At 41.6% G+C, this 22193-nt stretch overlaps 1 protein-coding gene across 15 annotated transcripts in view; it reads left to right on the forward strand.

Annotated features, from left to right (window-relative positions):
• The window catches only part of LOC111252492 (uncharacterized), a 115239-nt gene that overhangs the window by 40330 nt on the left and 52716 nt on the right, over positions 1-22193 (forward strand). Inside the window, exon 3 of one of the 15 annotated variants that reach the window (XM_086978312.1) lies at positions 15582-15651. The exons of the other annotated variants lie outside the window; for them this stretch is intronic. Within the exon in view, the coding sequence (XP_086834438.1) occupies positions 15582-15651 (70 nt within the window). The remainder of the gene's footprint in view (positions 1-15581; positions 15652-22193) is intronic. 15 annotated transcript variants of the gene reach the window in all.

Here is a 22193-nt window from a genome sequence, read left to right on the forward strand (position 1 = left end):
AATGCCTTATTAATGGCAGAGTAGAGTCATGACGTCAACGATGGAATTTATATTTTCATGTAACGGAAGCCGTGAAGTATATGCAGCATTAACATCAAATAGTGACAGGAAGTAAAGCCTACAAAACGGACAAGAAACAGTTCCCATTGATTACTGATATCAGCATAACAATTGTGAACTTCTGTAGCCTAGCAATCACTGCCAGCCATCGTCATCGATGGCCCCAAACGTACCAAGGATTCTAAACGCCAGCTCCACAGAACTTCACGTCACAGTAGATTGTTTCCAGGGAGAAAAATAGAGCAATCGAATCAATTAATGGAAAGTTGCCAGGACGCGCGAGACGCAACGTCCCTGTCCGAGCTGAAGGATGCCGATATTTATCGAGGCTATCAATTGTCCTGCAGAGAAAGCATTCGCTAGAGGATACTGAAAAAGGGTTTGCATCATCCACACCCGTCAATAGAGATGGGGCACCGAGGACGGGAAAAGAAGCGAGAGATGCCTACGCTACTTATTTCGCTATTTAATCGCTTAACCGTAGTTTAATCCAGTTTAGTCAGAGCGTTTCTTTGTTCTTCGTGTCCAGCTTACAACAACCTGAAAGCGGCCAGATAATCCATATAAGCATCTTTGCCTAAATGAGTATTATATCTTTAACAAAGCTAAAAAATTGTGTCGTTTCTATCCGGCATTCGCTTATACCGTCGTTTTATTAGATCACCGCCTCTTTCTTTATGACGCGACTATTGTACATAGACTGTGACATGGTAGCAATTGTATCGACCCCGAAAGAACTGGCGTTCTGATCAAGACATAATAGAAAGAGGCCTTGCTGTTCGCCTACAATGCTGGAATAGATTATTTCGCACCGAGGCAAACGCGCCCTGCTCAACGGGACCACTGTACGCTGACAATATTCTATGTTAGATTGTATTGTCATAATATAGCAAATTTCCTTTAATTGATCCTATCCTAGTAGAGGCTGTTTATGAGCATCACGAAGCACAGCCGATCACTTTTCGGCTGAATGAACTTCAGATCTTGCAATATTTAGTAGGCTTTACATGTCACTAATACAGATATCCTTCGTTGTCAAAGCATCGAATACATTTGCTGTTTGTTCGTTTTGCATAACTTTCGATCGTAGGCCTAGGCGCTGGTGTTTGTGAAGCGAACAAGATGCTTTAAAATTACCATGCGCACGGAAGTTGTCCAAGGAGCCAATAACGAGAGATTCATTTTTGCATACCCTTGTCCGTCTATTTTCGTTGACAATATATTGACCCCTTGGGACGAGACATCAGACAGACATGGCCAGTGCTCCACAACTACGGCACTTCTACCCCTGGAGTGCGTGCGTGCCGCCATATGTTCCGTAGATGTCAACAACGCGTCCGACATGTGGGAATAGTCCCCCGGGGTACAGGGGAAGCAATATCAAATCGAACGAAACTTTCGGGTTAGGTCAAGGGCTTTGCTGGCTAAGCAAAGCCAGACCTTCGAACTGCCTTACAGCTGCAAGTTTGCGGCGCTCTCTAGGAGACCTATCTGCCAGTCCGCTGGTCTCTATCTTAGGACAACTACTTGTTCCTTGTCTGCATTGTCTTTCTCCCTCATGAATAAAATGCACCCTCGATCGCTCCCTTAAATTCTTCACCTGTACATAGCTTTAGGTCTTAGGCCTTCCTGCTCGCCTGTGTATAACGAGTAGGCTATGACCTATACACACAAACACACATCTGCCTTGATCTGTATCCATTTTCTATACTAGCACCTGCCTGGTGGGAACTGCTTGGCTGGGGTTATGGCAAGAGGATACAAAGAGAGTCGACATTTCCACCTTTGTCGAGCGTAGCCGATGTAGTCAAAAACACAAAATGCATGCAGGCACATTGCACGCAATGGGGGGATTGTACGATGTACGATGTGGAAGAGCTGCTGACGGGTGATTTTGCTTGGTATAGCTGCTGGTTGTAAAAGATAAGCGAACGGAGCGAAAAAAAAAAAAATAAAAAGCAACAGCAGCACAACCGCGACAAACGCTTGCTTACATAAGCCACCAGGCGTTATACCATGAATACCACAGTTGAAAGAAGCTCCGTCGTTTTACCAAGTCTGAATCTAGCCTGAGTCTGTTTTTTCTCTTGCAACCTTCTTTGATAGAGAGATCGAACTCGCTTTATAGTGTGATGTCGAACACTGGAAAAAAAATGGCCTCAGCCAGCTACAGCGTGACAGTACAAATGGCACCGGCATCAGCTACAATAACGACGACGACGACAACAACCACAACATACGACGATACTGATACAGCCGAAAGTACGGAGCAGACACAGGCAAAAGAGGCAAACGAACGAAGGCCACGATGCGATAGAATCGCAACGGGATTTGGCCTGCCGAACACACGAGAAGCAAAGCTAGGGACAAAAAGGGCAAAACAAGCAAAATCTACGCGCAAGCTTCAGGCACAGAAGCAAGAAAAATGAAAAAAGCTGAAAGGGAAGATGGATTCCGAGGGGATTCCGAAGATTTGGTAGCGTTTTTGGAAGACGCGGCTCGAAGTGCCAAAGCAGTAGCACAAGTCCGCGTAGACAGGAAGGAAAGAAGGAACCGGAAGGGTCTTCTACTTAGTTCTACATTGCGGCGTTTCTGTTTTACGTTCTGCATTTGGGCCGCGAATCTGGTCGCTGTGCTTAAGTTGAACTGTTGAAACCAGAAGAAGCAAGTAGCAGGACCCAGCCATTGGTAACAGATAACAATGCATTGCCTTCGAGGCAACGCTGCGCTTACTCTGTAGCCTATAGGGACCTTCCAGACTCTATTTATCTTTATTATTTCCAGAAATTTCAAAAGAAAAGCAGAATTGATTCCAACTGCTACCCTGATTATCACGACCTCGAGAGCAATCGCCGGCTGGTAGTAAACACATTACTGCTCACACCATCCTATAGCTAAAGGGAAACACTGCACGCGTAAATAACCAGACCTAATTGTGTGGCCTTACAATATGGCCACAAAATTCGATCTGAGATAACTAAAATGAAGCGAATTTTCATCGCTGCATCGTTTCGGGCAGTGTTTCTAGGTTACATCTCTGAATGAGCAAGAGAAGACTTAATGAAACGCGTACAACAAACAATACGCTCAAAAAGCGTTGAAGTTTACATGAAGACGGCCGAGCGTTACTTGCCCGAAAAGCCCGATTAGGTCTGACAGTAGCTGGTCAGTGGCAGACTGTAGCTGACTTTCTAGGGTAAACTCATCAGTATAAAATGATATTCTTTCATCTCTCATGCATCGCTGAAACGTAACGTTCCCTTTAAAAAAAAAGTTTACCGCCGTAAATATTTGGTCGACAAACCTTGTCGCCTAATGGAGAAGCAGCAACTTCATAAAGTATAATTCAACACAATGAGCCAAGCATAGAGTACTTAAGCCGTAGGGTCCCTTGCTTCCATCTGGCAATGAGTGCATCCTGCCAGTCGAGTTCGTTCTGCTCTTATGGTATTTCATTTCAACTATTGCGTTTCGAATTATACAGTAACCAATATTTTATTCAGACGGATGCGTTTTCCCCAGTCGATCCCCCCTTTTCCCATCAAGGAACAGCAAATGGCCGCTGTCATTGGAATAGACAAATGATAGTATCACTGTCATTCGCTTGCTCTCTCTGGACTCTTCCCGCTTGAAGTTATCGATCAACGACATTTGCAAGTTATGACCTGGTGATCGAATGAATTTTGTAAACATCTGCATTTTCTTCACGCTTAATAGCCTAGTTAATGATCGCGGATTTCAGAGCACTCGACCTACACGGGCAATGGGTATGCCTCGTTTACGGTTGAGTAATCCGCACTGGCTATAACATTATCTGACCAATTAACACTCATATATATGCTGCTGGAAACAAGATGTCGCACGTACGTTCCTGAATAGCAAGAATTCTATCGGTCGAACGAATCAGTAGACTGTGCTAGAACTTTGCTCGGCAGTCCGACCTGCCTACCGAGCACCTATGAAATGTTCCGATGAATTGAGAAATAGATGCAGCAACTATTCCTAGCAATGTGTGTTACAGTGCTCTAAATAAGTACGCGTAAAAAAAACTTACGTGCTCGTATATGTAAAGCAACACTGGCCAGGCTGAGGTTCTTTGTAGCAAACAAACCGTTACGAAGTACGGTCATATGAAATTGGTACAGGATTCGGAACATTTTTAATAATAATTCCTTAGTATATATTGAGCGAGCCCATTTTACATACATGCATTTCAGATACACATACGCACGCAGCCGCTCATGCAGCATTTCTCGCTATGAAGCTCGTTTCTGCGTACTTGATAACTTTAACTTGGCCAAGTTGAAGTACGCTGCATTCGCTGATGGCGTTACATAGGTCTGCCAAATCCTGCTGTGAGCATGGCTACTGGCACAAACTTTTTTTAATTAGAGCATGGTCCAATCAATAGCGTCATTAGAAATATACCTCTTTCCTAAAATTTCCCTAATTCCCCTAATTAAAGTATCTGAGAGTCGTCTTTTCTACGAGTAGCTAAGCTCTGAGTAAGTGCATTTGTGACTCACTGCTGTCAGAGCAGACCGTTTAAGTTGAAAAAAAGGTAACTAACTCACCAATTGCTACCGACACAAAAGTATAGCAATTACATGCTAAATAAATAGCACGCCTTTTGCCCTGTCTAACTTAATATACCCCATAGATGTGTATCATCGTATCCTGCCTCCGACCAATTATAACGAGCTCTGATGTAAACAGCAGCTGACTACAAAGAACTAATGTCGTCACCGAATTAGTTACCGATCGCGTATTTCGCAAGACCTTTGTTGTACTATTTGTCGTCTCTACGAGAACTGAAAGCCCTGTTTCAAATGATTTTGTTGCTTAAAAGAAAGCCTTCTCTATAATATGATCCGTTACATCCTGATTTAGATCAGTAGACAGAATTCATTTTTGCACGTCCTGTATTGTCGCAAACAGAGAAGCTCATTGTTGACTGGTATTTGCGTTAGTGCTATCGGACAAAATCCGCAAACCCTTAATGCATTGATCAAACAAGAGGGCGTGATACACGGGAATTTTCATTAGACGAAATCGAAACGTCCTTATCGAACGAAACGGACCTATTACCTACCTTTGGCGCTAATTAACACCGTCGAAAGGGTACTGCTCACACAAAAATCTATTTTTTTGCTTATATACTCGGATTAAAATCTAACGCTTGTATATCTACTATTAAGGCGAGTTTACTTAGCGAAAATCCTATTTACTCGCTTTTCTTTTGCGAGTAAAAATCGTCCTATGAATCGCGACCGCGACATAGAACCCATTGTAATTCTGGCTTCTTTTTCATTTTTCCGATCTTCTAGCTTCATTTTAAGGGAGGAACTTACCTTGTAGTTTACTAAAACAATGATCTAGCTGGATTCGCTCTAATGTCGCGCTCGTTTGTCGATTTCTCCAGCGCGTACAACCAAAACGCGCTGCTGTTAGCGCTTCTATCCTCTTTAGTTCATTCTGCCGTTACTGTTGCTGATCCATCGACCGACGATAGTCCGCCGTCGATAACTGAAGCCCACTTTGATTAGTAATCCCGGTGGGGTACAGACAGTAAACTCTGTCCCTAGCTTTCGACGTTCAACTCATATATATACGTGTGGACGAGCCACTGAACACTAGAGGAAAGTTTCCTTTGTTGTATGTAGAATAGACGGCGAAATTTTAATTATAAGAACCGCGTTTATCTGCAAAGGTTGCCTAACATGCATCGGCAACGGAACTTGCTTTTGCTACTATGATCCGTTTACCTAAATAGAGTTCAAGTTCCAAAAATTTCCACAACTGCCTCTCAGCCATCCTTTCTGCGACAAACTTCGGTGCCACTATTTCATCTTCTCCGTTGGCGAACTCATCGATCTAACGACAAAGGATATTTTTATCACATGATCCTCGCTCTTTTTATCGTTGGACGACCAACATGTATCTATGCCTAAACAAGTGTAGGCGCTGTGTAGCGCGTACCCCCTATGATCAGCCTCGGATACATATAAATTACACACTTCCTACTTGAAAGAACCCCAGCACAGCAGCAAGCTATATATACCGGTCGTTATAAATCATTGATTTCATAAGTAGCTTTATTTACATGAGTCTCCTATGCAGCGGCACTTCAACAAACATACTGCACCACTTCATGTAGATGAAGCTACTTGTCAAATCAATGATTTATAACGACTGAATCTAGCTTGGTAAATATATTCTACATGTGAGCAGCTACAAACAGAAACACAATATGCGTTGTAACGCTACACGAGACGGCTATTAGGTAACTATCAACTGCTTCTGTGGTTCGCTTTACGCTATAATGTTTTCGACTAGATAAACAAAGTGCACGTTTTCCACTTCTGCTTACAGCTTTACCACGATTACATTTTCTTCAATCAGAGATGATCAAGGTCGATTCTGTTCATCTGAATTGAAATTATCTAGGATACCTACAGTTTCTACGCACTAGCAGATATTACCGTATATATATATATATATATATATAGTCCACGTTGCTTGCTAGCACTCGAACCTTGATTGAGCACTGCACATTTCTACGAAATGTGTACTTCTACCACTAGAACCTCCATCACGCAGAGTGTTAATACCTACCTTAATGTGCGCCTTAAATATTCCAATTCGCAAGGATCTTCTCAATTCTGAACCCAGCTATCTTCCTACTCTTGCATTTTCCTACAGGTCTAGACAACGTTCGTTGTATTACAGGTCAAAGTTAGTCGATTAGAGCCTCCGTCTGAACGCTAATCGCTTGCTTATCGAAAGGGCACACTGGGCCATGTTTGGGTAGCGATAAAGGCTTAGCTAGCCTATATCCTATTGTGATATGAATCATATCTGATTTTGCTAATCTTGAAGCATTAACACGATGATTCGAACAAAGTCTAATGTTGTAGACTTTATGGCAATGACCTTCGTGGCCGTCTATATGTATCCAAACGTACTACCACAAAGGTGCTAAGATCACTCTGGGGTCGTCTAAGTTCAAAGAATACCTACCGTACGTTTACTGTTTCAAGTATCCATGTCTACTTGTGGATTTTTCTGATTGTAACGTAGAAACCTTGTACAATGTATTTGATAGTCTGCAATGGGGTCTCGTTCTAGAAATAAGTTAGATAAAGATACCTAGAATAGTAACGATCGTAGGAATCATCCTTAATATAATACTTTGAGTATTTTATATTAAGTGAATAGAACAGTATTATCCGTTCGTTTTGTAAATTTTACATGCATCGAACAAAAAAAGTACCGGGGTACTTTTCTGCTCCAAGGAGTCTCCAAGGATAAATAACAATACGGTAAATACAAATGCTGAACTTTCTTACTGCACCGTCAAAGGATTTTTGCATTCGATGAGCTTCTTACACATATACAGCTTCATCTTCAGCTTTTAATAAGAGCGTAGCTAGTTTAGGTACACGACTGCTTCACTTTAACAGGCACTAAACGGAAAAAAGCTCCAAGGGCTAACTTTCATTGAGTGTAATAAATATCTTAAAGGAGATAGCATAACACAGAACGTTTCCCGTTAAAGCTACAATGGCCCGTAGGCAGGCACCGTGCCACGCATTGTCTCGCTAATCAGCCAGGAGCCCCTGACGTTAAGAAATGTTTTCAACAAATCTTGGCCTTAGTGGATGGTAGTGATTTTACTTCTAGTGTGTACAAGGCTACTGGCTGACAGATCTATATTACACTAGGATTGAACAGGCACCACGGCCTTTGTGATAGAGGCGGTGGCCACGCCGTTGTTCTATTGGACGATCGGTATATGGTGTGGCAGGGAGTTTGGATTGGCTTTCTTTAGCCCCTTGTCCTCATTATTTCGAGAGTTAATAGTGCTCATTGAAGCGATGCGAGCCTTCGATTGTTAAAGACTGTGGTAAAGCGGCCAAATTGGCGGGCGGTTTGTGTACAGTAATTTCGTTAGCTAGAAACAGCTGTATGAAGAAAATCTGAGACGCGGGCGAAAGCTCCTTAGCTTCTCACAAGCTCGGTAACTTGTGCATGTTCGGAACTCGGACGCTCTGGCTCTTAGTCGCTGTCCGTGGCTGAAACGGCCGAACGTGTTCGATGATCCAAGCTGAGCAGACTAAGCGCGTTCCCCAAACTACGTCGACTGATATGCTAGCAACCGCAGCGAACACGTAAAGCCCACTTTCCCCTGCACCTACCCTATTTCTGTTATCTGCCAGCTAAACACAATCAAACGAAGACGAGTATGTACGCTTGTGTATACACACATAAACACACACCCATAGAAAACCTAACGACATAACCTAAATGAACGATCATAGAAGCCACACACGAGGCGTCAACCAGGAGCTAAAATAGCTTTTTGTCGCAAAGTTCATCTGCGTAAGTGGCCGTCAGCATTGCCTTCATTATCATTATCACGATTATTCTTGCCGGCATCAGCAGGAATGTCTGCCACAACAATCAGACGGCGGATTGTATCGTTACTGTCACTGCCTCTATTATTATTTATAGTATTATTAAGATCTGGAGTTTTCTGTATTGAGTTGAAGGCACACTAGTTTAGCTTATAGTCACTCTATCAGAGTACTACAACCACAAATTACGTAAACGGAAACGTTTTGGGACGTTGGAGTCAGGCATCAGCATCGGCGTCGGTACCACACGTCGGCATTGTTTACCGGCAGCTATTATTCTACTTGTACTGATGGTGTTGCCGCTGCTATTACCACAGCCACCGCGGTGCAAACGGGTGCTGCTGCCACATCAAAAACTACAACGGCAATAACTAGGGCAATGGCGTTGACTGTAACAATGGCACTAGGGTTAACATCGGCGTACGAGTAGTCGTTGCAGTTGCGCTGTCGAAAAGTCCTTTTCCTGCTGTTGTTACGAAGTTCCGTGGCCTGTCAATGTCTTTCCTCTGCCCGCTTTTTCTGTCTCCCACCGTCCTTTTTCTTTTGCTGCCCAATTTCCCACTTCACCTAGCATGCGCAGTCAGTTAGTTAGATACGAACGTAGGTAGGAAGGTGGTGAACTACACGTCATGCTCAAATCTGTAAAGTGCGTTACCGTGTTGGCAGAAAAAGGAGAAGACGGTGAACGAGTCATTGCTTGCTGCTGCCGTTCCTGAAGCCGTTCGCATCGTTGCTATTGCTCCTACCGGGACGCAAGACTACTACGTTAGATACTTTAGCCAACAATGAAAAGCCGCTCGAGAAGCAGACAGGACTGATAGGGCTAGAGGAACTCACAAGGATGCATAGAACAGGAAGGCTGGCCAAGTCAGCGGCGCCAGCTAGACAGGCACTCGTACATACGTAGCCACACAAATTTAGGCACGCGTCGCTCAGCCAGCTTGCCGATGCAAAGGCTCTGGTGGGCCTGCTTGCTTGCTTCCAGAAGCGCCTTTGTCTTTTTTCTGCTTTGAACATGGATCACTTAAAGCAGCGCTACAGCCAAGTGGATTGCACAGGCTCAATCCCTCTCCTTTTTCTTGTCCTTAGAGCCCGTGCGGCCCGGGACAACAGTGAAGGCAACACAAACGAAGCGTCTGGAAGAGGAAGTAAAGCAAGCCCTCCTTTCCCGATAGACCCAACGGGAAGCCACCTTCTTTTGGACGAACAGCCGAAAAACTTTTTTCCAGTGTCGCTTCTAGCCAGGTGCCTGGTACGGAAAACGCTGGTATTGCCCTGATGCATTCCGGAGCAACGGTCGTCTTCTTTACACCCTTCCCCTGTGACAATCGCTCACGCTAGGCCAACCGAAAGGGGATCAACGGGTCTCCAGTTCAAGTTACCTACTCGCGTCCTTCTACTCGGAAACTTCGTGTATCCAGAGAAGGCCAAACTATTCATTTTCGCCTCTGGATCATTCGTGAATGTAGGCTGCGACTAACGTTCTCGCTGCCCTACGACCACCCTCGACGCTTTACTCTGACGCCGTGGCCGATAGGAACCAAAAAGAAGCTTTGAAAGACAACTTGTCCTGCATGGTTCAGCTAACCTAGAGCATATACGTTGACGACTTGATCTAAACATATATTCAATAGAATTCATCTAGGATTTCAGATAGAATGAAATGCGTGAGTGCTTTAGGGCCATACGAAGGGCACACTACACCACCAACGACTAGAACAAAAACTTTGCGTTTCAATATCCAATATAATGATAATGAAGCGAGGGCATCACAGACAAAACAAATAATTTTTCGACCTCCACGAGTCAGCGTAAGATACGAATATGTGCGAACAATCTAGTACAAGATGCCATAACGCTGCCAACAACACTGGCAATTCCCCTGGCAAGAAACCGCATCTCACGACATTGTAGTTTTTAGCAAATAACTGTAGACCCTATCAGCGCAAATGTATTTCGTTACTTTTTTTCTAGATGATAGTTTAATAAGCAATCGGATGGAAAACTAACTGTGAATCCATGCTTCTAAGACTGAAGAAAGAGTGTGTTTAGATACGTCCTGTTCTGCCTATCCTGCCATTACACGTTTTCAACTAGCAAGTATTGTTTCGGTGATGGCTAAGTTAGCCGTTGAAGAAGTGTAAATATAGTCTGCAATGTAGTTACAGAGTCATATCTGAAATTCGTTCCAAACGTTTTACGGCACCGATTCGAATTTATGCGAAGGCCTTGTGGACAATTCTATTCGCATCTAATGCAGTTGGAGATCGGAGAATTCAAACATAAAAACGCATCCACTTAATGAAAAATATTCTTCAAATATGATACGTTTCAAATCAATATAGTATGACTTTCCGGAGAAGATAGGAGTGTGCGTTCAATTTGTAGAATCTAGAAGCAGTTTTTTTTTTACCTAAATAAGTTTTGCCATAATAGTTCTACAGTAACTGTAACGTATATATAGGGATTTGGAATAAAATAAACGGGTAAAGTGAATATACTCAAGGAGCATATGATTAATCTAAACTCCACGACCTATGACGGACTTTTCTATAATTTCTCGTAGTAGCTGGAGTAGTTTTGTTGATTGGCTTCCAAATAATCTCGGTTTGCTTTTAATTCGCTCGTTCCTTTTTGTTTGTGTTATTGATTCCTCCTTACTTCTATAAACCTTCGTAATTTGCCCACATTGTAATTTCAATGGCCGTCGTTACAGGTGAAAAAAGGCGCAATTTTATGAGGTCAAACAGCTGGGCAAGCAGTACAACGAGGATGTTTTAATGCCTCTATATGTGGAATTTAATATATTGGCTTCAGCTTTATATTGGCTCTTTAACAGAAAGAACGAGTGCCATGTACACCGAGGGCTTTGCAATAGAAATATATATATATATATATATACGATCTACAACTACGTACAAAATTTAGCTGGTAACAAAAAAATGGCTGGAAAAAATCATCGCTTTACGATTATGCAATGTAGCACATTTATTTACATATTTATGTGTCTTTGTTTATCCTACAATATTTGATCTATTGTGACTCGGCCATGCTTAACCGGCGAGATGTCACGACCTGCTGCCTAAGTGTCCAATAGATACATACAACTTCGCTGCGCTATCCAGATCTCCTGGAAATCCCATACGCGTGTCAAGTCGAGCACCGCTGTTTCCGAAAGTCAGTAACAAACTGTACTGTTTGGTTTCTGATGCTTTCAGGCGGGCCCCGCAAAAAGGGTACGCGACAACTGAGCGCACCCTGTTGTTAAGATCACAGCTGTTGCTTGGGCCAATAGGGTCGATTGTCACCCTCCGCCAACGGCCGAGTGGGAGATCCGTAATCGACGGAGCGGGAAAGACACGCTCTTGTTCATTAGCCGGCACACCTTGTGGCCAAATTCTCATGTTCCTGTCTATGTCTATTTCTTTAGAACGCCATCAATCGGCATACAGTTTTATTAATGGTCGGGTGACAGAAACATTAGGAGGCCCGTGATACTTACGGATTAGTTTTATGTTAGTTAGGGTTGAACCCACTGACCATTTTTCCCGTTACGCCCTTTTTACCGCTGCCCACCCAAGGTTTTTGATAGCATGAATCGGCGTTACGGTCTTAAAGCCTCACAATGCTAATACAACTGGAGCCTGTCACTCTGTTTTACCACATCTCGATAACCGCAACTTGCCGGCGCTGCGCGTTAATATGCCCTCTCAGAATAGCAAAAGGTTTTTCTTTGCTGGGTCCGCCTCCAGGGCGGGTGTCGGGCTTTTCCGGTGTTTGGTCTCGGATATCGTAAAATAACTCGACGCTGAAAATAAAGTTTGCGCGAGTAGCCAGTTTCGCAGATCTGAAGGCGTTATCTAGGAACATTCTAAATTTAACCCTGATCGTTTAACTCATCCAGCAGTGCCCGTCTAACACACGCAACTCCTTCAAACGTCTCTCCATTTCTCCCGTAGCACAAAACGAACCGCTCTAAAGACTCTGCTTCTTTTAGAAAGTAACGGTCGCAGAATTTTGTCGCTCTTGTAGCTTTGCTTAATGCAGTGAGTCAGTTTTCGAAGTACGATCGCGTTTTTTTATCACCTGGTTGACCAGGCACCCGCGATTTTTATCGAAGCTATGAATTCTTTCATCAACCTTCTTGGCCAAACCTCGTCAAATGCTAATTTCGGCGACCACCTATTCACTAACATATCCATACTTTCAACCATCTGGCCGTTGCCACCGTAATGAAGCGGACTGATTTAGCTTTGTCATCGGCTGGTAGGAAAATTACTCTGCTCTTATATAGCCGCGGCGCTGTATTTATTCATACATTTATTTTCTAGTAGTTTATCTGATGTATATATATATAATCATTTATGCGGTAAGATCGTTTTATACATAGTCTCAGCAAGGACCAGCCTAATTAACAAGTTCTTTGTTGAGTTGTCACTCGATGACTGCTGAAAAATATGCCAAAGAGGACCTCAACGAAAGAAGTCAGTATAGATTAGAAAAGCTCAGATGATTTGCGAAGCCTAAGTAACTCAGCTGCACTTAGTGATAATCGTAATCTTACCAGCGTTCAGCGTCCATCTTAACTTGGTTGTAACTAATTATCATCCTCGGGACGGCAGTGAAGTCGTCTTCAGGCAGTTCCTCTAGCATAGAACATCGAATTTTCATTTTTATATACATAACACAGGTCTGTTTATAGCAGATGATTTGCCGCACATAATTACACAAATATAATTAAGCATATTCGATATTTCATTTCTATTTTGTTATTAATTGCAAGCAATCACAAATACATAGAACCGGCCTACAAACAGACGAAGCTGATACGTATTATTGAACCTTTGCATTGCTTCGATAATGAGATCTTAGGCCTTTGAACTATCGAGTATTTTTTCTGCTCAGATCGTCCAACTAAACAATTCGTGGACGCGGAACGAAGGACTATTTGTCCTAAGACGTATTTGCGTATAGTCTATGACGTAATCGATTATTGAAGCTAGTATCACTTTATGAACGTTTTGCTGTACCTCAAAAAAAGATTGCTTTGCCGAGTACTCTGCTGCGCTACTTACTCTATCTGACAAATTACATAGAAACAAGCCCTTTTTTTTTATCTCTGCAATAAAATTTTATAAAGGTGAAAAGGGTTATTCGAAAAGGGTTCGGAATAATTGATGAATAGTAAATTTGCAAGAGTTACGCACAAGGTATAAAGAGCCTTGTTATATTACTAGCTAGGATTAGCAAATACGTATGATCTAGTTCACGAGTTTGTATGCTCGCATTGTTGGGGAAGGTTTTGGCACGAGAAGTGTGAACAATTGCAATTGAATGCTTTTCTATAATCTCAAACCTAATTTATTCGTGAGGCCCTTTTTTCTAGTGGCTGGTTTGGTCCGCAGCATATGATTGATCATAGGATCCATATAGGGAGCTAACCCGCAAGACGATAAAGTGCTAAATAATAGTCTAAAATCCGTTTAAAAATGTTATTATGATCGATTATAGGGGGAGCTACGAGCGCCGACCGCTAGGTGACACTGTCGTCGTAATTAGCAACAGGCTTGTTTATGTTCTCGCTAGCTACTTATGATATACTAATATCCACTATTGCCACCAGGTGGTTACATCACTAAAGTTGTCATATTAATGACACAGATTCAACATGACACATATTTCAATTGTAATCCTATTAATATTTGAACACTGGACATAGTTGTTTCTAGTGTGATTAATGCGGCAAATATGTGACATTTGCACCATCTCCGAAATAAGCAGTCCCAGAAAAGCGAGAAGTTTATAAGCACTCGAAGTACATAAGCAGTGGCCGTTTGCATATATGGCCTGACATTTTCAGTTTTTTCTACTAGATAACGCGAAAAAGCGATTTATTCTCATCGTCTAGTCGAGTGACAATGTCTGATCCTGAGCTTGTACCCCGAAAGTGCCTTGTTTAATTGAAATAATAGATAGCATCGTTCACTTGACCTTTCTAAATTGTGAAGGATCGCTTCCATTCACATATGCTTTAAAACAGCTTTTTCTCCGCACTAAAAATAAAGCCTACCCAAAGCGAGCTATAAAGCCATAATTATACCTATCTAGACCAAATTACTTTCAAGACTATACCACAAAAACAATCAGTCTCAGTGCAAATAATAATCGGGGTATTTTTACAATAACTGTAACATTTTGCTTTCTCTGCACCAACAGAGAATTTTATAGCTGTACACGACACTTTATAACCGAAAGCAATCGAAAAATCTAAAAAGACAAACAATCAACAAAAGCAGACATTGTTTCTTCAATTCAGTATAACACTAGCCTTGAACTACAATTAATTTATAGTGATACTAATACAGTATTCAATTCATAGTAAATATGCATTACAAACAGGATGCCCGTAGGCAATTCATCTCTAGCGTTCAACTGAGACACTATCACGAGCTTCACAATCTTTTCGACGGCATAGTTGAGTAATTAGGTGGGGAACATTGATAAAATAGGTTTGGAACATAAGTGAATTCGCTTTGCGCTTGGTATAAATGGGTCACGCACAAATCATCTCAAGAGATGCCTCACTGAAATAAATTTTAGGCCTGTTGTGGCTGAGTCTATTTGAAGTGGGATTCTTTGCCGTTTTGAGTCATAAATTACTCGTATGGAAAGCTGTTGTTGCCGTCATGTAATTTTCTAAGTGGATGGATGATTGTCAGTGCTCCAGCTGCTATGCCTTCGCTGGAATATCTGCTTCGTTAGAGAGATAAGCCTAAATCTTGGACTAGAATACATACAAATGCAAGGTCGATGCGCCGAACTACAGAAGCTCTTACCACAAAAAAATCGAAGTTTATTTTTAAGGCTTAGTTTACCATTTGACAGGGGCAATGTTATGCGGCGATTCCTAAAAGATTTGCGCCCGCAGTAGATTTATCGTCGTCTCCGAGGCAACATTAATGTTAAAGCAGATTATCATGGCAATGTTTCTTATGGGGTTAGATATTTATCAAGCACAAGTGGAACATCCTTCGTAGAGTAGCCCCGTTGTGTTCACAAATCAAGCGTTCAAGCTGATATGCGCTTTTTGTTTCTGATACGTAGGTTATGCGATAGACATTTGCCATGGCCAATGGACGAAACCATACGAAGCTTTCACCCAGGATTGTCTCTTGTAAGTTAAGTTCTTCCAGCGGATCAAACTTCAATTTCTAAATTTAGCCCTCGTAAGGCTGCGCGTGCCGCGGGAGTTCCTTACATGGTGAGACAGAATATTGATTTTGATTATGTACGGCGTCTTCTCCGACACGCGCTTTGTGTTATCCACTTTTATTCTCATTTTTCATTTTTATAATATTTAATCAATACATTGAACTTGATAAAAGTGTTAAATGAAAATAAACCATTCACTATTATACAAATTATTCATCCAAACAAGTCCCAAGAAAAAGATTTTATAGCAGATATATTAAAAATCTCGCAAAATCTGATCCTAATTGCAACAGCTAAGATCAAGCGTCATCCGATTGTTTCTGTTTGATGACTAATGCATCTTACAAAGTAAAGACCAAGAGGGCTGAGCACTCACTCTTCATTCAAGAAGGATTCATTTCCTTCGTAGTACCCTAAATTTGTTTGTGCTTGAGTAGCTATGCCCATACGATGGGATCGTTCAAACCCAACCCTATCATCGTCGGAATATCGAAAGATCTTTTGTGCACGTGCAATAACGCCAGTCATCATAGTGAGTGGCCTTTAGTCAACTGCTGATCGAGTCTAGCTGCAATGGAATTCAGCTACTAAGTTAATCTTTCATTGCTGTTTCGTTCCATATCATGAATAAATATCACATACAAATTAGAGACAGCCCGCATATGCTACGTGCAGCACATGCGGCAAACGGCCACCGCTGCTCAACCAACACAAAGTGGTCGACAGTTGGTCAACGTTCGCCTGCACGTAACGATGATTTCGCAAAGAAAGGTACAGATTAACGCAGATTACTATTAGCGAGCGTCTCTACTACTGTGCTACCAATGTAGAACTGGACTAGCAGGCCACGCTCCCGAAACCCGAAAACATCATTACCGTAACAGGACAAAAGTTTAATCATCGATTGCATTTGTCATGCGGCTAGCCTAAGCCACCATATGTGCGAGACGATACAGGTCTATCGGAGACTAAGCCCAGATAATGGATAATTTGGTTAACACACCAATGGTAGTTCCTCGTAAAGGATGCACGTAAAGACTTACTTAGATGAAACCGGTATATTGTTTGCTTAGAAAGATGAGGTCTAAGCGGTCCGATGCTTTTTCTAGCCTATTCTTGCCTAATATATCAATCCCGCTATAGTGAACTAGGTCATAATAGGATTCTATGGTATGGTACTTCATTAAGAGATATGTAGCATTCTAGTTGAAATCAGTACTCGTTGAAAGTAATTCGTTTGACACGTTTTAAGCCTGCTGTTCGGACCTCCAGGCAGGTCGACCGCGAAGGAAGCGTACCAAAAAAGCCTATAATGTCAGAGTCAGACAAACGACATTTGAATGATCATGAAAATCATTGATGAGGAATTGATCATACTGAGCGATCAATTGCCCCTGCAATAAGCCAATTGCAGATGCATTCATTTTGTACTTAAGACCCAATCCCTCAGTATTTACTTCATACCAAATGTACGACATCTAGTTATGAACTTGGCGCTATGTAAGCGCCATATAAGTGGAGCGACGCTCACAGTCTCCCACTTTCTACGTAGCATTCTCAGTGGCTACCTTAACGGCTTCGATCGTATGTTCATAATAGAGCTTATAAATTTTTCAGTAAAATTCAACCAGTATCACTTGTTGCCCCAAATTATCACACTCAATTTCAACACCAGCTCGTACAGATATTTCTAACTGCTAACTGCAAACATTATCTATGGTCGATGACGGCCATCTACCGCGGCTCACTTCGATTTTATATATGACCTTGTTCGATTACTTAGGCAACTTTAAATGAGCTAATGATTTGTTTGTTGAAAAGTTGACATGACTACGCCGCTGATTATTGTGTTTTGAATTATTTACGTACCGCGATAGAGGTGTATACTAGAGGCAATCTTAAAAATATCCCTTTCATAAAAACATACAACAAGCCCAAATGACTAAACATATTGAAGTCGTGGGGGCGACAACGAGGAGCTTACGCAGTGGTCGCGGTTAATCTGAGAGCGTGTGAAGCACGTGGTCTTCATATATTAACTTCATTCACCTGCCATAGTTCCTCGCTTACAATACTGCATCGTCTTCTAGGTGTTTCATATTCTATTACGTTGTTAACATAACTACTGTTACATAAGCAAGATCGTCAGTTTTGACCCATCCGTGAAATATCCTGCCTTCTCTAATATAACGTCAGGTATAATAACGTCAGGCTTGTGAAACTAGGCAAATACTTGTAAACATAACAAGTATATTTCATAACTCCGAATTTATTCACGTGTCACTATGATAAGCCACCGTGACCCATTCTAAAATGGGTTTCGTATGGTCTCCTATCACTGAGATTGTGAATATGTAAAATCTCATAAACACTTAGCAGTTCGGTCAGCGGCGGTATGAATTTAAGATGGATAAAAACTATGTATAGGTGTTATATGGAGATGTTAGCGAAAAGGTTCGCTGTTCGTTTTTGTGTTTCATTTGATTACATTCGCTATATAGTATGTGCCGTTGGGAGGATTCGGTGGACTGAAATCGCTTGGACTCTGTTTTAGTGCCTCAACACTAGAATGCGTGCTAAATTATATTCTTTGTTGGTTAAAGATGTAGCCTATCTACTGTTTTACGTACATACTTATGAAGACTCGTAAGCGTAGCTCCTTTCTTTTTTATTAGAGACATAAGGCGCTAACTGGTGTCCTAGACGAGTGATTTCAATGAAAATTTTTGCCAAACATTGGTTTATCCTTGTAATGGTCAAGGTCTAGATTAAAGTCTTGTGTGCCAAAGCAAGTTCAATTAGTAAAGACCTCCAGACATTTCAAGTATGTTATGGGCATCCGTCCTATATATTTTTACAGCGGTATTACCGATCAATGAAATAACATACTCCCGAAGTGTCCGATTTTTTTGGTAGCTCTGTATCCACAACCGTGAACCGAGCTCGGAGAGCGTTATCACCCGAGGGCCATGATCAACATAATTTGCGGAAACACTCCGGTAATGCAACAGCAATATGTGGATGATGTGGGCAGGAAAACGCTAGAAATTAATTTACGTAACCCTTGGTTTTTATTACCACCCCCCCCCCCCCCCCCCCCCCCCATGAATTTCCTGTGTGTATTGAAAATGTAATTTAGTTGCAGTTATGTGTGACAGGCAAGGCAGTAAAAGGAATTAATCACAGATTAAACGCGTTTTAGTTGTTCAGGTGAAATATTTAACGGAACCTCGATTTACACGCAACAGTTTGCATAATATGCAATACCAAATAGAGCGGCTTCCAATTCAACAAAAAAAAACAATGTAGTATTGATTGTGATGATATACTTAGCTGAAGGTTATTTCATGACGGTATGACATGAAATGGGCCATCGCTCGGTGTCGAACCCGGGTTGCTTCACGCGTCCATTAGTGTAGTAGGTAGGCACGTACCGTGCCACTGCAGCATCACACAGTCACGGTATTGTGCCTCAACGTCGCTCTTCGGTATCGCTTACTTTTACTAAAGAAATTACCTAATAAATGACGGTGCTTTACTCAGCCATAGCGATCGCTTACGAAGAGAATAAACACCATAATATATAGGAACACTATCAAGGTGCCTTAGTTGGTTCAAAGATACGTAATAGGGGGTTTCAAGATATTTTTTGTTCGACACCTAAGGAGTGATGACTCTAATTTTTGCCTGAATTGTCATATGATTAATAATAAGTCGCCTAGAATACGAGATGTTGGCACAGTAACAAATTATTGTTTATCGTAAGTTGTTCTATCATCATCTGTCTGAGAATGGGCAAAAAAAAGACTACAGTACTCAATTCCACTGGGTACACTTGAAGTGTGTAAATTTCAAAACGTCTGTAAAACACAGCAAAAATCAATGAAGATAAAAGTCAAAAATTGAATAAATATATATTACTAAATACGTTTACTTCGCCCATTTATTTTTGTTATGTCTCTGGAAGTTCACCACCATCATAGACCATCTATAAAATACGAACGTTTTTACTCAAAATTGCTAGAGAGAAAGACTGCAACCCTCTCAATATTTACATTTTTCCACTAATATCCTTAATATTGAATGATCGAGTTTTTAGCGTTGTCGTCTGTTTCGCTTTTCTTCTCTCCCTCTATTTTTCGATCATATAAAACAGTAGACTGACTATAAGCAAGGAGCAAGGGAGAGTGAGAACACGGAGGGCGCAACACAGAGGAAGACAGCGCCCGAAGTGCAAGGTGACGGTAGCAAACAGAGCCGAGCAGTTAATAGAAAGTTTGCCCCTCAGCCAACTCCGCTGGCTGGGCAAAGCACGTATGCAAATCCTCCATCAGGCTTATTAGCTCGCTAATTGGAAGTGCCTTCCCACGCCGACCTTTCTCCCAATAAGTCCAACTCCAGACCCGAGCAGACGACACGGTGCTTTCATCGAGCAGCGTGACTCATCGAAGGATATGTTAAATGTCTCGGATTTCCAATTGCCTGAGTAAGAAATGCATACGGCTTTTAAAAGTGACGAAACTACGCCACCAGCGGTGGCGGCAACTTCACACAAATACAAATAAGCGGCGCTAGTATGAGATGCGCATAATTTCCTACTTGAATTCTCGGGAGAAATTTTGTGTCTAGCCGGCACCCGAGGTCTTAGCAAATACAATCTATTCGTATCCGCGGTGATTCTATGCAACTGCTATTGAAGCAACTCGAGAGCCGACAGAGAAGCAAAAAAAAAAAAGCAGTTTTTGTAAAATAATCATACAGAAAAAAGCAATGTTGATGTCTGATTTGTTCGATCACTTATATTTATCATGGTAGGAGTGGGATTTCGGATATTATAAATTAGTCCACCGTAAGTATTGCACGAGTGCGACTACAGTAGATCGGGTTCAATCATTCTTTTTTTTTTTTTTTTTTTTTTTATTACTATTATGATTTACTCATTACTAGAAATCGAAGTTTATCACAGCTATAGAGATTTATGAACGTTAATCCATCAGTACGATTATTGTCTTAACGTGGAGGATAAACGACCCAGTGCAAAACGTTATTATCAGCTGATAATGTACAAGTTGCTAGAGTTTCTTCTCAGAAATAAACGAGTTCTAACGATTCAGCCGTAATTGTCGCCGCAGTGCCTATTTTCCTTGAGCCAGTTCCCTTTTTTCAGACCTGCTTCTGTAAAAACACTGACTACAGGACTCGAGTGGACAGTATAAATAAAAAAAGTAATAAAAATAAATCCTATAATAAATTTTCAGATCAGAATGACATTAGTTATACCCACTGGCTTTAATTATTGTTTCTTCCACTTTTATGAAATCAATGTAAAGTTATCTACGCAATTGAGGTTTCCCAAAAAAATAAACTCAATCACTTTTAATTTTTGGGAATTTCGTCCTGTGTGCAAAAAAATAGTTAACTTCATTGCTTGTACTACACGCTTTAGCATCCACCGCTGAATAATTTAATCAGGATTTTAACTGCTGTAGCATATAGTTTTTATACAGCTTCTCTTCAGTTGCAAGTACCACAGTTTATATATCCACACCAGTTCTAACTGATTTACATGCTGCAGGCCAAGTTTTTGTTTTTCAGGCTCGTCCGCACTAAAACAGCCTCTTTAGCAAAGCGCAATTAACTGATCCGATACGAGCCTACAAGGTAATAATTGTTCTAACTGCGTAACTGTAGTAATTACTTTACGTCAAGCCGAACTCACTTCCTCGAACGCCTCGAGCCTGCATCCTGGTCTGCCATTTTAAATTTAGGTCCTACAAACTTATACTCTAAATACCTTCCTGGTTGACTTCAAAGAACTGGGACGGCTTCGCACGATTAGAAATACAGATCGAAGCTCAACAAGGAAGCGATCGGAGCTCAGTGTCGTTTTCTTAACGTTTAACGAGCTGAGCGCATACGCAGAAAATGTATTTCGTAGGAATATATTTCTCAGTGTTTGTCTTTTATTATCAGCTGTTCGCGCATGTACGCGACATTAATGGGAATTTACTATGCAACGAGCTCTGATTTCAGGTTTAGATTTCTTACGGATAGAAGATAACCTAAATTGTGCAACAGTGATTCTACTAAGTGTTGGTCTTAACTAAACACAACACATAACAGTGTAAAAATAATGCGTTGCGTTTGTATACAGTGATCGTGGTAAACACTAACCCCACAGACGGGCAACTAACGCTCATTGGCTATTTTTTTTGGTCACGGAAGGTCTTATGGTTTGAAAGGTGCTTTAGAGGAAGGGACATATGTGTACATGGCCCACGCAAAAGAGTAGTAGCCGGCATTATATAATGAATGAATATTTTTGCTTGAAGCTAAACTGGTGCAGCTGGTTGAGTTGTGCTTTGGCCTGACGACACTGACGCTTACAAAAAAAAATGTGAACGAAATAACATCGAAGAGCATTGCCAAAGTGGTCCAAACCCCCCAGTTACGCATACTTTTATTGTTATTACCTTGGAAGCCATCAGAAAAGATAACCGGGCC

This window comes from Varroa destructor, unplaced genomic scaffold (assembly GCF_002443255.2).
Source record: "Varroa destructor unplaced genomic scaffold, Vdes_3.0 BEIS01000001.1, whole genome shotgun sequence".
NCBI lineage: Eukaryota > Metazoa > Arthropoda > Arachnida > Mesostigmata > Varroidae > Varroa > Varroa destructor.